The sequence below is a fragment of the Salmo salar genome, chromosome 10 (genome assembly GCF_965601325.2).
Source record: "Salmo salar chromosome 10, fSalSal1, whole genome shotgun sequence".
Lineage (NCBI taxonomy): Eukaryota > Metazoa > Chordata > Actinopteri > Salmoniformes > Salmonidae > Salmo > Salmo salar.
Genome location: NC_138300.1, coordinates 81046155 through 81060000, shown reverse-complemented (window position 1 = coordinate 81060000; position 13846 = coordinate 81046155). Strand labels below are relative to the sequence as shown.

Genomic DNA, 13846 nt, shown 5'->3' with positions numbered 1-13846 from the left:
TGTTTTGTAATCCTCTTCAGAGTCTATGATGACGTGAGATAACAAGTGGAGGGGAAAATGACTATTCATTGATTAAAGTAAAGAACTACTTAATATGGCCAAAAGTATGTGGACACGTGCTCGTTGAACATCTCATTCCAAAATCATGGGCATTATTATGGAGTTGGTCCCTTCTCTGCTGGTATACCAGCCTCCACTCTTCTGGGAAGGCTTTCCACTAGATGTTGGAACATTGCTGCTGGGACTTGCTTCCATTCAGCCACAAGGGCATTAGTGCGGTTGGGCACTGATGTTGGGCGATTAGGCCTGGCTCGCAGTCGGCGTTCCAATTCATCGAAAAAAGGTGTTCAGTAGGTCAGGGCTATGGGCAGTCGAGTCAAGTTCTTCCAGACCGATCTCGACAAACCATTTCTGTATGGACCTCGTTTTGTCACGCTGAAACAGGAAAGGGCATTCCCTAAACTGTTGCCACAAAGCACAGACTTGACTAGAATGTCATTGTATGCAATAGCGTTACGATTTCCCTTCACTGGAACTAAGGGGCCTAGCCCTAACCATGAAAACAGCCCCAGATCATTGTTCCTCCTCCACCAAGCTTTACAGTATGCATTCGGGCAGGTAGCGTTCTCCTGGTATCCACCAAACCCAGATTCGTTCGTCGGACTGCCAGATGAGGAAGCGTCACTCCAGACAACGCGTTTCCACTGCTCCAGAATCCAATGGCGGCGAGCTTTACACCCCTCGAGCTGACAATTGGCAATGTGCATGGTGATTTTAGGCTTATGTGCGGCTGCTCGGCCATGGAAACCCATTTCATGAAGCTCCCAACAAACAGTTATTGTGCTGACGTTGCTTCCAGAGGCAGTTTGGAACTCTGTAGTGAGTGTTGCAACCGAGGACAGACAATTTTTACACAACACGCGCTTCAGCCCTCAGTGGTCCCATTCTGTGAGCTTGTGTGGCCTACCACTTTGGGGCCATTGTTGCTCCTAGATGTTTCCACTTTACAATAACTTCCAGTTGACCGGGGCAGCTCTAGCTGACTTGTTTGTAAAGGTGGTATCCTTTGACGGGGCCACGTTGAAAGTCACTAAGCGCTTCCGTACATACCGTTATACTGCCACTGTTTGTCTATGGACATTGCATAGCTGTGTGTAAGATTTTATAAACCTGTCAGCAACCGGTGTGGCTGAAATAAGTAAATCCACTCATTTGAAGGGGTGTCCACATATTTTTGTCCATGTAGTGTATTTGTCATCAGATTATTGTGGGCCCATTATGACTACTATCTGTTATCATTTGGGGCATCTTGCATCAGTGAGCACTGCATCAACAGAAAATAAAAAAAAATGGGCAATGCCTTAGTAGAAGGTAACTGTGGGCAGGCTTTGTTGTGCACAGGACTGGGACGTTGGCTACCGTTGACAAAGAAAGCAGCTCAAGAACACAGTTAAAGCAATATTCTATGGACTATATTCCACGGAGAGGTACACTGAAAACTAACGTGCTCAACAATTGTGAAAAGAACTGTGTGCGTGTGTCTGGTCCAGATTCACCTCTGACCGGGGAGGGCAGTGTGTCGGACTCAGTGAGCAGTCTGGACGACTCCCCTGTCAGCCTTCACCACAGACAGAGAGCGAGCCCAGAGCCTGGAGAGGCCAACAATGATTACCACCAGCACCACCACAGGGTAAACACAAAACTCTTCCTCCTCCTACTGGTGATTGCTCACTCCTGCACCTCAGCAATGTTATATTAATGTTTGTTTAGTGCTTGAACGTTTTACATTATCATAGATTTTCATTATTTGTTCTGCAACATGTTGTGGAATGGGCATGCAGATCAGATCACTGTAGCATTGGCTGTCACAGTTGCAATAGTTCTGGAAAAGTGTGTGTGTGTGTGTGTGTGTGTGTGTGTGTGTGTGTGTGTGTGTGTGTGTGTGTGTGTGTGTGTGTGTGTGTGTGTGGTGTGTGTGTGTGTGTGTGTGTGTGTGGTGTGTGTGTGTGTGTGTGTGTGTGTGTGGATGGAACAAAGAGAGTGAGATATGGGGAGATGATAATTGATTAACTATTGTTCTTCAGATTTTGGGACTCGTACATACATTACATTCGGTGCGCCCATTTCTTCAAAAGAAGAGTAATTATCTACAATTACAGCCAAGTGTCTCCCTACCTGGCTGACACAATAAGTGTTCTGCCTCCGTACCACTGCTCATTATCTATACCAGGCTGTGTGGGCTGAGCGGTAGGTGTGTTCACCAGGCAGGGGAGCCATTGTTTCTCTGACAGTTGAGGGGGGAAGGGGGAGGAAGATGGAAGGAATGAATAGAGAAGAGTGTTTACAAGTCAACCACAATACAGCATCCCAAATCTGTACTAATGGCAAGGAGTAATAACACTTCCTAGGATTGCCAGGGAGTGTCACTCATCCCTCCTAAACTTGGTTAAACAGATGCACAGATGGAGAGTTACAGTCACAGTGAAATCTGGTAACTGTCAGATAACTGTTTTGTGATCTGTGAATGTGATGGTTTCTAAATGACGATGAGCAAACGTGGCACAGTGTGTTTCATGTCAGCATATAAAGTCTCTTTCGCTCTTGTGATTTCTCAGATAAATAACCATCATTCTGATCTGGAAGATAGCATGTGAGGAGATCTGGTATACATGGCTAATAAAGGTGATCTGTCAGGATTATAGCACAAAACATGATTGTTTGCATGTGGATTCTGTTTAATTATAGTATGCAATTACATGTTAATAAGAGTGTAAGTAAGTATTGGCTCATTCTCAACTATCATTATCACCTTTACTCTCTCCAGACTCAATGAACCCAATGACAGCAGCACAGCGACATGGAGAGGGATTCAAGTGAAGGGAGGAATGATCATCTCTGATCACAGTCAACATGGACAGAACCCTCAAATACACTGTACCTTACAAAGTTAGATCTTCATGAATCTTTTCTTTTGATGAGTAAGAAATAGTTCCCTGGTTACTCTCAGTTCCTTTCCCACAGTCAGCTTCTGTCCACCTTCTTGTCTCCAGCTCCCCTTTGCAACAGGTTCCTACAGACTTATGGACTCAACAAAATATGGCAGCTTTTTAACAAATGTGTAGTCTCTTGAAGAAGGGGACTGACAACTAATATGCTCCACACAGACAGACACACTCACGTTTATACAACTACAGTTGAAGTCGGAAGTTTACATACACTTAGGTTGGAGTCATTAAAACTCATTTTTTAACCACTTCACAAATGTCTTGTCAACAAACTATAGTTTTGGCAAGTCAGTTAGGACATCTACTTTGTGCATGACACAAGTAATTTTTCCAACAATTGTTTACAGACAGATTATTTCACTTATAATTCACTGTATCACAATTCCAGTGGGTCAGAAGTTTACATACACTAAGTTGACTGTGCCTTTAAACAGCTTGGAATATTCCAGAAAATGATGTCATGGCTTTAGAAGATTCTGACAGGCTAATTGACATTATTTGAGTCAATTGGAGGTGTACCTGTGGATGTATTTCAAGGCCTACCTTCAAACTCAGTGCCTCTTTGCTTGACATCACAGGAAAATCAAAAGAAATCCGCCAAGATGTCAGAAAAGAAATTGTAGACCTTCACAAGTCTGGCTCATCCTTGGGAGCAATTTCCAAACCCCTGAAGGTACCACGTTCATCTGTACAAACAATAGTATGCAAGTATAAACACCGTGGGACCACGCAGCTGTCATACCGCTCAGGAAAGAGACGCGTTCTGTATCCTAGAGATTAACGTACTTTGGTGTGAAAAGTACAAATCAATCCCAGAACAACAGCAAAGGACCCTGTGAAGATGCTGGAGAAAACAGGTATAAAAGTATCTACAGTATCTCACAAAAGTGAGTACACCCCTCACATTTTTGTAAATATTTGAGTATATCTTTTCATGTGACAACACTGAAGAAATGACACTTTGCTACAATGTAAAGTAGTGAGTGTACAGCTTGTATAACGCTGTAAATTTGCTGTCCCCTCAAAATAACACAACACACAGCCATTAATGTCTAAACCGCTGGCAACAAAAGTGAGTACACCCCTAAGTGAAAATGTCCAAATTGGGCCCAATTAGCCATTTTCCATCCCCGGTGTCATGTTACTCGTTAGTGTTACAAGGTCTCAGGTGTGAATGGGGAGCAGGTGTGTTAAATTTGGTGTCATCGCTCTCACACATCCCTCATACTGACTGGTCACTGGAAGTTCAACATGACACCTCATGGCAAAGAACTCTCTGAGGATCTGAAAAAAGAATTGTTGCTCTACATAAAGATGGCCTGGGCTATAAGAAGATTGCCAAGACCCTGAAACTGAGCTGCAGCACGGTGGCCAAGACCATACAGCGGTTTAACAGGACAGGTTCCACTCAGAACAGGCCTCGCCATGGTCGACCAAAGAAGTTGAGTGCACGTGCTCAGCGTCATATCCAGAGGTTGTCTTTGGGAAATAGACGTATGAGTGTTGCCAGCATTGCTGCAGAGCTTGAAGGGGTGGGGGGTCAGCCTGTCAGTGCTCAGACCATATGCCGCACACTGCATCAAATTGGTCTGCATGGCTGTCGTTCCAGAAGGAAGCCTCTTCTAAAGATGATGCACAAGAAAGCCCGCAAACAGTTTGCTGAAGACAAGCAGACTAAGGACATGGATTACTGGAACCATGTCCTGTGGTCTGATGAGACCAAGATAAACTTATTTGGTTCAGATGGTGTCAAGCGTGTGTGGCGGCAACCAGGTGAGGAGTACAAAGACAAGTGTGTCTTGCCTACAGTCAAGCATGGTGGTGGGAGTGTCATGGTCTGGGGCTGCATGAGTGCTGCCGGCACTGGGGAGCTACAGTTCATTGAGGGAACCATGAATGCCACATGTACTGTGGCATACTGAAGCAGCGCATGATCCCCTCCCTTCGGAGACTGGGTCGCAGGGCAGCATTCCAACATGATAACGACCCCAAACACACATCCAAGACGACCACTGCCTTGCTAAAGAAGCTGAGGGTAAAGGTGATGGACTGGCCAAGCATGTCTCCAGACCTAAACCCTATGTGAGCATCTGTGGGGCATCCTCAAACGGAAGGTGGAGGAGTGCAAGGTCTCTAACATACACCAGCTCCGTGATGTCGTCATGGAGGAGTGGAAGAGGACTCCAGTGGCAACCTGTGAAGCTCTGGTGAACTCCATGCCCAAGAGGGTTAAGGCAGTGCTGGAAAATGATGGTGGCCACACAAAATATTGACACTTTGGGCCCAATTTGGATATTTTCACTTAGGGGTGTACTCACTTTTGTTGCCAGCGGTTTAGACATTAATGGCTGTGTGTTGTTATTTTGAGGGGACAGCAAATTTACAGTGTTATACAAGCTGTACACTCACTACTTTACATTGTAGCAAAGTGTCATTTCTTCAGTGTTGTCACATGAAAAGATATACTCAAATATTTACAAAAATGTGAGGGATGTACTCACTTTTGTGAGATACTGTATATCCACAGTAAAACGAGTCCAATATCGACATAACCTGAAAGGCCGCTCCGCAAGGAAGAAGCCACTGCTCCAAACCAGCCATAAAAAAAGCCAGACTACGGTTTGCAACTGCACATGGGGACAAAGATCGTACTTTTGGAGAAATGTCCTCTGGTCTGATAAAACAAAAATATAACTGTTTGGTCATAATGACCATCGTTATGTTTGGAGGATAAAGGGGGAGGCTTGCAAGCCGAAGAACACCATCCCAACCGTGACGCACGGGGGTGGCAGCATCATGTTGTTGGGGGTGCTTTGCTGCAGGAGGGGCTGGTGCACTTCGCAACATCTCAAGACATCAGTCAGGAAATTAAAGCTTGGTCGCAAATGGGTCTTCCAAATGGACAATGACCACAAGCATACTTCCAAAGTTGTGGCAAAATGGCTTAAGGACAACAAAGTCAAGGTATTGGAGATGCCATCACAAAGCCCTGACCTCAATCCCATAGAAAATTTGTGGGCAGAACTGAAAAAGCATGTGCGAGAAAGGAGGCCTACAAACCTGACTCGGTTACACCCGCTCTGTCAGGAGGAATGGGCCAAAATTTACCCAATTTATTGTGGGAAGCTTGTGCAAGGCTCCTCAAACGTTTTACCCAAGTTAAACAATTTAAAGGCAATGCTACCAAATACTAATTGAGTGTATTTATACGTCTAACCCACTGGGAATGTGATGAAAGAAATAAAAGCTGAAAAATGTCATTCACTCTACTATTACTCTGACATTTCACATTCTTAAAACAAAGTGGTGATCCTAACTGACCTAAAACAGGGAATTTTTACAAGGATTAAATGTCAGGAATTGTGAAAAACTGAGTTTAAATGTATTTGGCTAAGGTGTGTGTAAACTTCCGACTTCAACTGTACATTCGTAATGTAGTACTGCCACTTAATGTATCCAGATCACCACAGATTAGGAATGTGTAATTAATCAATTGATATAAAAAGCCATTCGAGATTGACTAGGCATAGGACAACAGTATTAGGCATCTACACTCCCTGTGTGTTCTCCTCTACTTTGCATATTTGTCTCTACCAACTTCCCATAGCTTCCACATTAGTACTGTCAGTAGCTAGGTTTCCATCCAAATGGAGACAGATTTTTATGCAAATATTCTAAAATCGGCATAAAGAAAATATGCACATTTTCCCACTAGTTGTGTGTTTTCATTCCACCAAACGGACTTGTTGGGGATAAAAAATAGTGAGTGATGACATAGTGCACATACAAATAACTTGTGTGGTTAAATTCCCATGTACCGACAAAAACAAACAAACAAGCTAAATAGGTTTCCATCGCATTTTCAACTCTACTGATGGTTTGGTCACTAAATACAGTACGTTGCGTTATCGCGAATATGCCCACTCTGGTATTGGCACGTGCGCTCTAGCCAACAGCTCGCAGATACAGTGCGGGTATACTGTTGCCTACATGATGAGATTATCATGGACTAAAGAGCGAGATCATTTTTATTTGTCAAATGGCAGCCAAGCATAGATCATCATATCACCAGGATAAGACTCTCCAATATGTATTGGAAAGGAGCATCATGTGTTGTCATTATCAGTAGCTAGGTTTCCATCCAATTGGCAACAGATTTTCATGCGAATATTCTAAAATCCGCATAAAAACAATGCGCGCATTTTCCCAACACAGATGTGTTGCCATCAAATTGACGTGTTGCGGATAAAAGACTGTGCGTAATGACATAGAGCACATACAAATTATATTTGCGGTTAAATTCCCATGTACCGAATGAAAAAATTCACGTCAAATGCGATTCCTTCGCATTTTCAACTGTACAACCAATTGTGGGTTATATAGCGATGGATCTGCGCGCGGTTGGCTAGGGCTCATGTCACATGATGAGATTATTATGGATTAAAGAGCGATATTATTTTTCAAACGGCAGTGAAGCATCGATGATCATGTCACCAGAATTATAACCTCGATATTTATTGGAAAGGAGCATTAAACTCATCACCTTGCACTTTCACAACCCTGTTCAATTCATCATAATTTATTTAATCTGTAGCTAATAAACTGCATGCTTTCCCGGCGAGTCGTAGTGGGAGGACCACACCACATGCCGTCGTGTGACTCCAAGTTTACTTCAATATGATGGTTATTATATCGATACTTGCGCCTAAAAGCGTTTCCACCGACATTTCTCGCACAATTAATTTTACCGACACAAAAAGATCCTACATGGTCTAGTGTATTTTGTTTTGTAGACATTTGGAAAGTTTACCAAAACTTGTTCTGTTTCCATTAGGCCTGTCATACCATTTTTTTTATTAGACGTACTTTACTTGCATACAAAGGTTGAATGGAAACCTTATTGACTAGAGGAGGAATTTGTTGATTGCGTTATTCTGGGGACAATTTCGACTGGCATCAAACTATTTCCTTTACCCCAGGAGGTGCTTCAATGCCACAACTAAAAACTATTATTTATAATAGTCATAACAATTGCCATTGAAAAATTCTACAGGGTTGTTCCACGAAATGAGTGCCTTTTGCTTCCCTTTGATATTTTAAGTAGAAATTGTGCACAAATGGTGCATTTTAAAAGCCTCTTAAATTAAGTGCCATTGAATATAGACCACATGGGATTTCAATACATTTGATTTTTAATATGAATAAAACCTTGCTAAAGTGCCAAAAGTCAGCATTTTGACATCTCCCTCTGTTTATCCTCTGTGACCTCAAGGAAAATGTTAACCCTCTTCTTAACCCCAACATTTCTCCAGGATTTCATCATCATTGTAAAGCCCTAGTTATTTTGTCGCTTTGACCAAGTAATTTCTGAAGATTATTTATTTATTTAATGTTATTAGTGATACATTTTAAGGTAAAGAAAAACCCTGTCCCTCATTTTAAGGTCAACCCTGTTATGTAAACTGAACACTATTTTAATATGCTGAAACTATTCCTTTTAAAATATTTTTTTTAAAAAGAGACATTAAACTTTGAACAGTCAAATCAGGTGAGCTCGTTCTCCTATTTTTTGGGGTCATTTTCTGGTGTTTTGTGGTGGAACACTGAGTGGGTAAAGCATAAGATGTTGCCCATAGACAGGCTTGAAATCTTTTAACAATTTCAATGTTTTTAGTGAAGCTTGCATTCAATTGCCTCTCCTTGTTGCACACACCAAGCTTCCATTCCCCCTGTCACAAGGGGATTTATGGCTGCTTTAAGTTACCAACCTTGTTACTTTATTTGGCACTTAATAGGCATGCAGATTACTGTAGTCATTTTTTTTTACCTCTTGAGATGGGAACATTTAGTTTTTTTGTTAAGTTGAACATGTGCTCCTTGTGACAGAATGTTAAAATTAAGTGAAATAAAATGTTTTTATCCCCAGCGTGTTACACTATTCAAAAGGCACCTAATTGGTGGAACGACCTTACTGTATAATGTTGTACTGTATTTTAAACCATGGCTATTTGAAAACAACTGTTAAAATAAGTATATTTCACTTTCTTTATGACCAGCAAGAAAATAAATCCAGACTATTTACTCTGGAAAAAATAAAGTTCAAGATGTGATGGTTTTTCATAGGTTCCCAGTATATGATTATATTAAGCATTTGCGTTTACTTTGCATTATTATATATGTTTCATGAAGTCTCGTGTTTTTTTGTGTTTCTAAAATACTGAATGTAAACTATACATTGTGACAGTAGTAAAGGTATGACTATTTTCGTATAACTGAGTATGCATATTTATTTAACATACATTTGAGTAGCCTAGGCCTAGAAATGTGGTGGCTTATTGTTTGGCAGTGTTCTCTGTACTCAGCTCAATAATTTACCTGACTTGTAAACAATTATGATTTTCTTATTTTTATCTGTGGACTATTCCAATTTGATTGTCTATTTTATCTTGTTGTGGGCAATTAAGTCGGCCAGGCATCCACAATAAACATTGTATCAACCATGTGGCTAAACTGTGTCAATGTTGACAAGATAAGCACAGACCAAGGGCTCTATTCCATCCCGTATAGGACATTTAAAGTAATTTCCTATTGAGCCGACCTCTGCAGCGTTTCCTTTGAATGCAGTCTCCGTTTAACGAGAGAAAATTGCTTTTATTACATTTCCATCACGCTGTAACGATTAATTTCCACTATACAGATTGAATAGAGCCCCTAGTTTATTTTCGAAATAGGTCTGGTCAAGCACCTGACATTTGTTTGCGCACCGTGGTGTAAAGTAGTCTACTTAAGTAAAAATACGATAAAGTAGCCTACTACATAAGTCGTTTTTTTGCGTTATCTGTGCTTTACTTCACTATTTATATTTTTGAGAACCTTTACTCCACTACATTCCTAAAGAAAATAATGTACTTTTTACGCCATACATTTTTCCTGACACTCAAAGGTACTCATTACATTTTGAATGCTTAGCAGCACAGGAAATGGTCCAAGTCACGCACCTTATCAAGAGACCGTCCCTGGTCATCCCTATTGCCTCCGATCTGGCGGACTCACTAAACACAAACGCTTAATTTGTAAATTGTGTTGTAGTGTGCCCCTGGCTATCTGTAAATAAAAAAATAAAAAATAAAATCGTGCCATCTGGTTTGCTTAATAGAAGGAATTTCAAATGCTTTATACTTTTACTTTTGATACTTAAGTAGGCTATATTTTAGCAATTGCATTTACTTTTGATACTTAAGTATATTTAAAACCAAATACTTTTAGACTTTTACTCAAGTAGTATTTTACTGGGTGAATTTCAGTTTTACTTGAGTCATTTTCTATTAAGGTATCTTTACTTTTACTCAAGTATGACAATTGTGTACTTTTCCCACCACTGTTTGCTCATAGTGAATCCAATGTGAGTTGCCCTTGCAAAGAACGAAAATGAACTCTTTTGTCTTGTTTGAAACAACTGCACAATCAGGTAAGTGATGAGGACCAAATAAACTTTAGTTTCATATGCTGGCATAAATCAACAAGTTATCGACATCAAATCAAATCTAAATGTATGTGTCACATGCACCGAATATAACACATGTAGACCTTACAGTGAAATGCTTACTTACAAGCCCTTAACCAACAATGCAATTTTAAGAAAAATAAGAGTTAAGTAAAAAATTATAAAAAATAATTAAAGAGCAGCAGTAGAATAACAGTAGCGAGGCTATATACAGGGGGTACCCGTACAGAGTCAATGTGCGGTGGCACAAGTTAGTCGAGGTAATTGAGGTAAAATGTACAAGTACTGGCAGCTTCATTAAGTAGTACTCGCAAAACACCAGTCTCAATGTCAACAGTGAAGAGGCTACTCAGGGATGCTGGCCTTCTAGGCAGAAGTGCAAAGAAAAAGCCATATCTCAGACTGGCCAATAAAAATAAAAGATTAATATGGGCAAAAGAACACAACACTGGACAGAGGAATTCCGCCTAGAAGGCCAGCATCCATCGCCTCTTAACTGTTGACGTTGAGACTGGTGTTTTGTGGGTACTATTTAATGAACCTGCCAGTTGAGGATTTGTGAGGCGTCTGTTTCTTAAACTAGACACTCTAATGTACGTGTCCTCTTGCTCAGTTGTGCACCGGGGCCTCCCACTCCTTTCTATTCAGGTTAGAGCAAGTTTGCGCTGTTCTGTGAAAGGAGTAGTACACAGCGTTGTATGAGATCTTCAGTTTCTTGGCAATTTCTCACATGGAATAGCTATCATTTCTCAGAACAAGAATAGACCGACGAGTTTCAGAAGAAAGTTCTTTGTTTCTGGCCATTTTGAGCCTGTAATCGAACCCACAAATGCTGATGCTCCAGATACTCAACTAGTCTAAAGAAGGGCAGTTTTATTGCTTCTTTAATTAGAATAACAGTTTTCAGCTGTGCTAACATAATTGAAAAAGGGTTTTCTAATGATCAATTAGCCTTTTAAAATGATACACTTGGATTAGCTAACACAACATGCCATTGGAACACAGGAGTGATGGTTGCTGATAATGGGCCTCTGTACGCCTATGTAGATATTTCATAAAAAATCTGCCGTTTCCAGCTACAATAGTCATTTACAACATTAACAATGTCTGCACTGTATTTCTGATCAATTCAATGTTATTTTAATGGACAAAAAATGTGCTTTTCTTTCAAAAACAAGGACATTTCTAAGTGACCCCAAACTTTCGCATGGTAGTGTATATAAAGTGTAATATTGATTGTCGAATGAGTGTATATGTGTGTGTGTGTGTATGTCTGTGTGGTTGTGTGCATGAGTGATTGCATGTGTGCTAAGGTGCAGAAAATCAGAGCAGGTGGTCAGTCCAGCTCAAGTGTTCAGCAGTCTGATGGTTTGTAGATAGAAACTGTCTCTTAGCCTGTTGGTATCAGACCTCATGCTCCAATACCATCTCCCTGATGGTAAGGGAGAGAACAGCTCCTGGCCGGGGTGTGTGGGGTCTTGATGATGCTGTGTTCCTTCCTCAGGCACTGTTTTGAGTAGATGTCCTGGATGGTTGGGAGCATGGTCCCAGTGGTGTACTGGGACGTCTTCACCACTCACTGAAGGGCCTTGCAGTTGTGGATGTAACAATTCTCGTACCAGGCCGTGATGCAACCGGTCTGGACACTCTCGATGGTGCAGCGGTGGTATTTGGAGAGGACTCGGTGCGGCATGCCAAATTTCTTCAGCCGACGTAGGAAGTAGAGAAGCTGTTGCGCCCTCTTGACAACAGTGGTGGTGTTGTTGGTCCGTGGTGTTGTTGGTGATGTGGATGCCGTGGAACTTAACATTAAAAAAAAGAACGTGTTTTAATCATTTAGCAGACACTCTTATCCAGAGCAACTTGCAGTAGTGAGCTCATACATTTTCATATTTGTTCATACTCGTCCCCTGTGGGAATCGAACCCACAACCCTGGCGTTGCAGGTGCCATGCTCTAGCAACTGAGCCTAATGGGACCAACTCTACTGCAGTTACGTTGATGTGGATCGGGGCATTTTCCCTCCTCTGCTTCCTGAAGTCAACAACCAACTCCTTTGTTTTGCTGACGCTGAGGGACAGGTTGTTGTCATAACACCACAATGCCAGTTCACTTACCTCTTCCCTATAGGCTGACTCGTTGTTGATGGTTATCAGGCCTACAACCGTGGTGTTGTCAGTAAACTTCATTATGGAGTTGGTGTCGTGTAAATCCACACAGTTGTCGGTGAACAGGGAGTACAGCATAGGACTGAAGACACACCCCAGTGGGGCCCCTGTGTTAGGAGTCAGTGTGGAGGAGGTGTTGTTGCCAAACCGCAAATCCTGTGGTCTGCCCGTCAGTAAGTCCAGGATCCAGTTGCAAAGGGTGGTGTCCAGACCCAGGGTTCTGAGCTTGGTGTCGAGGTTGGAGGGAACAATAGTGTTGAATGCTGAACTGTAGTCAACAGCATTCTTACATAGGTATTGCCATAATTCTTCTTGGATCACTAAGATTAGGATCTGTTTTAATCTATTTCATAATTATTGTTATGTTTATTGATCAGATATTATGCATTTTACCACAATTTCCTCAACTACCAGCGGAAAAAAAGTTAAAATCAAATCTAATATGTTCTAATATGTTTTAACATTGCCCACCTAATGAAGAGGCCTGAGTTAAACATAATACTGAAAACCAATACATTATATTACTTAAATTTATTTTGTAATTTATCTCATTACCGCAACGCATAATCTTTTCTGGATCTTGTTTTCTGCCATAATTACATGTGATTTTTATGTACACAAATTTAATAAAGAACAAATGGCATACTATCAGATTGAGCCAAAATTACTGACATTGAAATTGTATTTTTCCTAATATTTCCTAAAAATTGTGTTTGAAAAAGTCTTGATGATTATGACGATGATGATAAACTGAAGTCATATGGTGGCAAAACAAAATGATATCACAAACATTTAAGTTACTGACTACTGCTGCTACCTGTGTATTTATTACTTGCTGGATATTTCTATTTTTGTATGTTCATCATAAATGTGCAAATTGTAGAATCAACCTGTCAAATTGCTTGTCCATGATGAAATGTGCGTGTGTGTTTATCAGCCAATCACAGAACAAGATCGAGTTCTGCAGAAGGACCCAAAGTCGTCGTATTCGCGCATGGATGATTTTATTTTTATTAAAGCTGTACACTTGTATCTATTGAACATTTCGTATACTTTTTTCATTGCATTTTGAATATGCTTACATTTTATATAATTTGTCAACCATATCCAAATAATACATAAAGAAATATGTCCATTCCAACATAAATTGTGTCAGGCATGATTATGGTC

At 40.9% G+C, this 13846-nt stretch overlaps 1 protein-coding gene across 1 annotated transcript in view; it reads left to right on the top strand.

Moving 5' to 3' along the window:
- LOC106561006 (RNA-binding Raly-like protein) overlaps positions 1-3897 on the top strand; it is a 52264-nt gene extending 48367 nt beyond the window's left edge. Inside the window, exons 6-8 of the mRNA XM_014124539.3 lie at positions 1551-1690; positions 2616-2682; positions 2825-3897. Coding sequence (XP_013980014.1) covers positions 1551-1690; positions 2616-2654 — 179 coding nt within the window. The 3' untranslated portion in view covers positions 2655-2682; positions 2825-3897. The remainder of the gene's footprint in view (positions 1-1550; positions 1691-2615; positions 2683-2824) is intronic.
- Positions 3898-13846: the final 9949 nt, after the last annotated feature.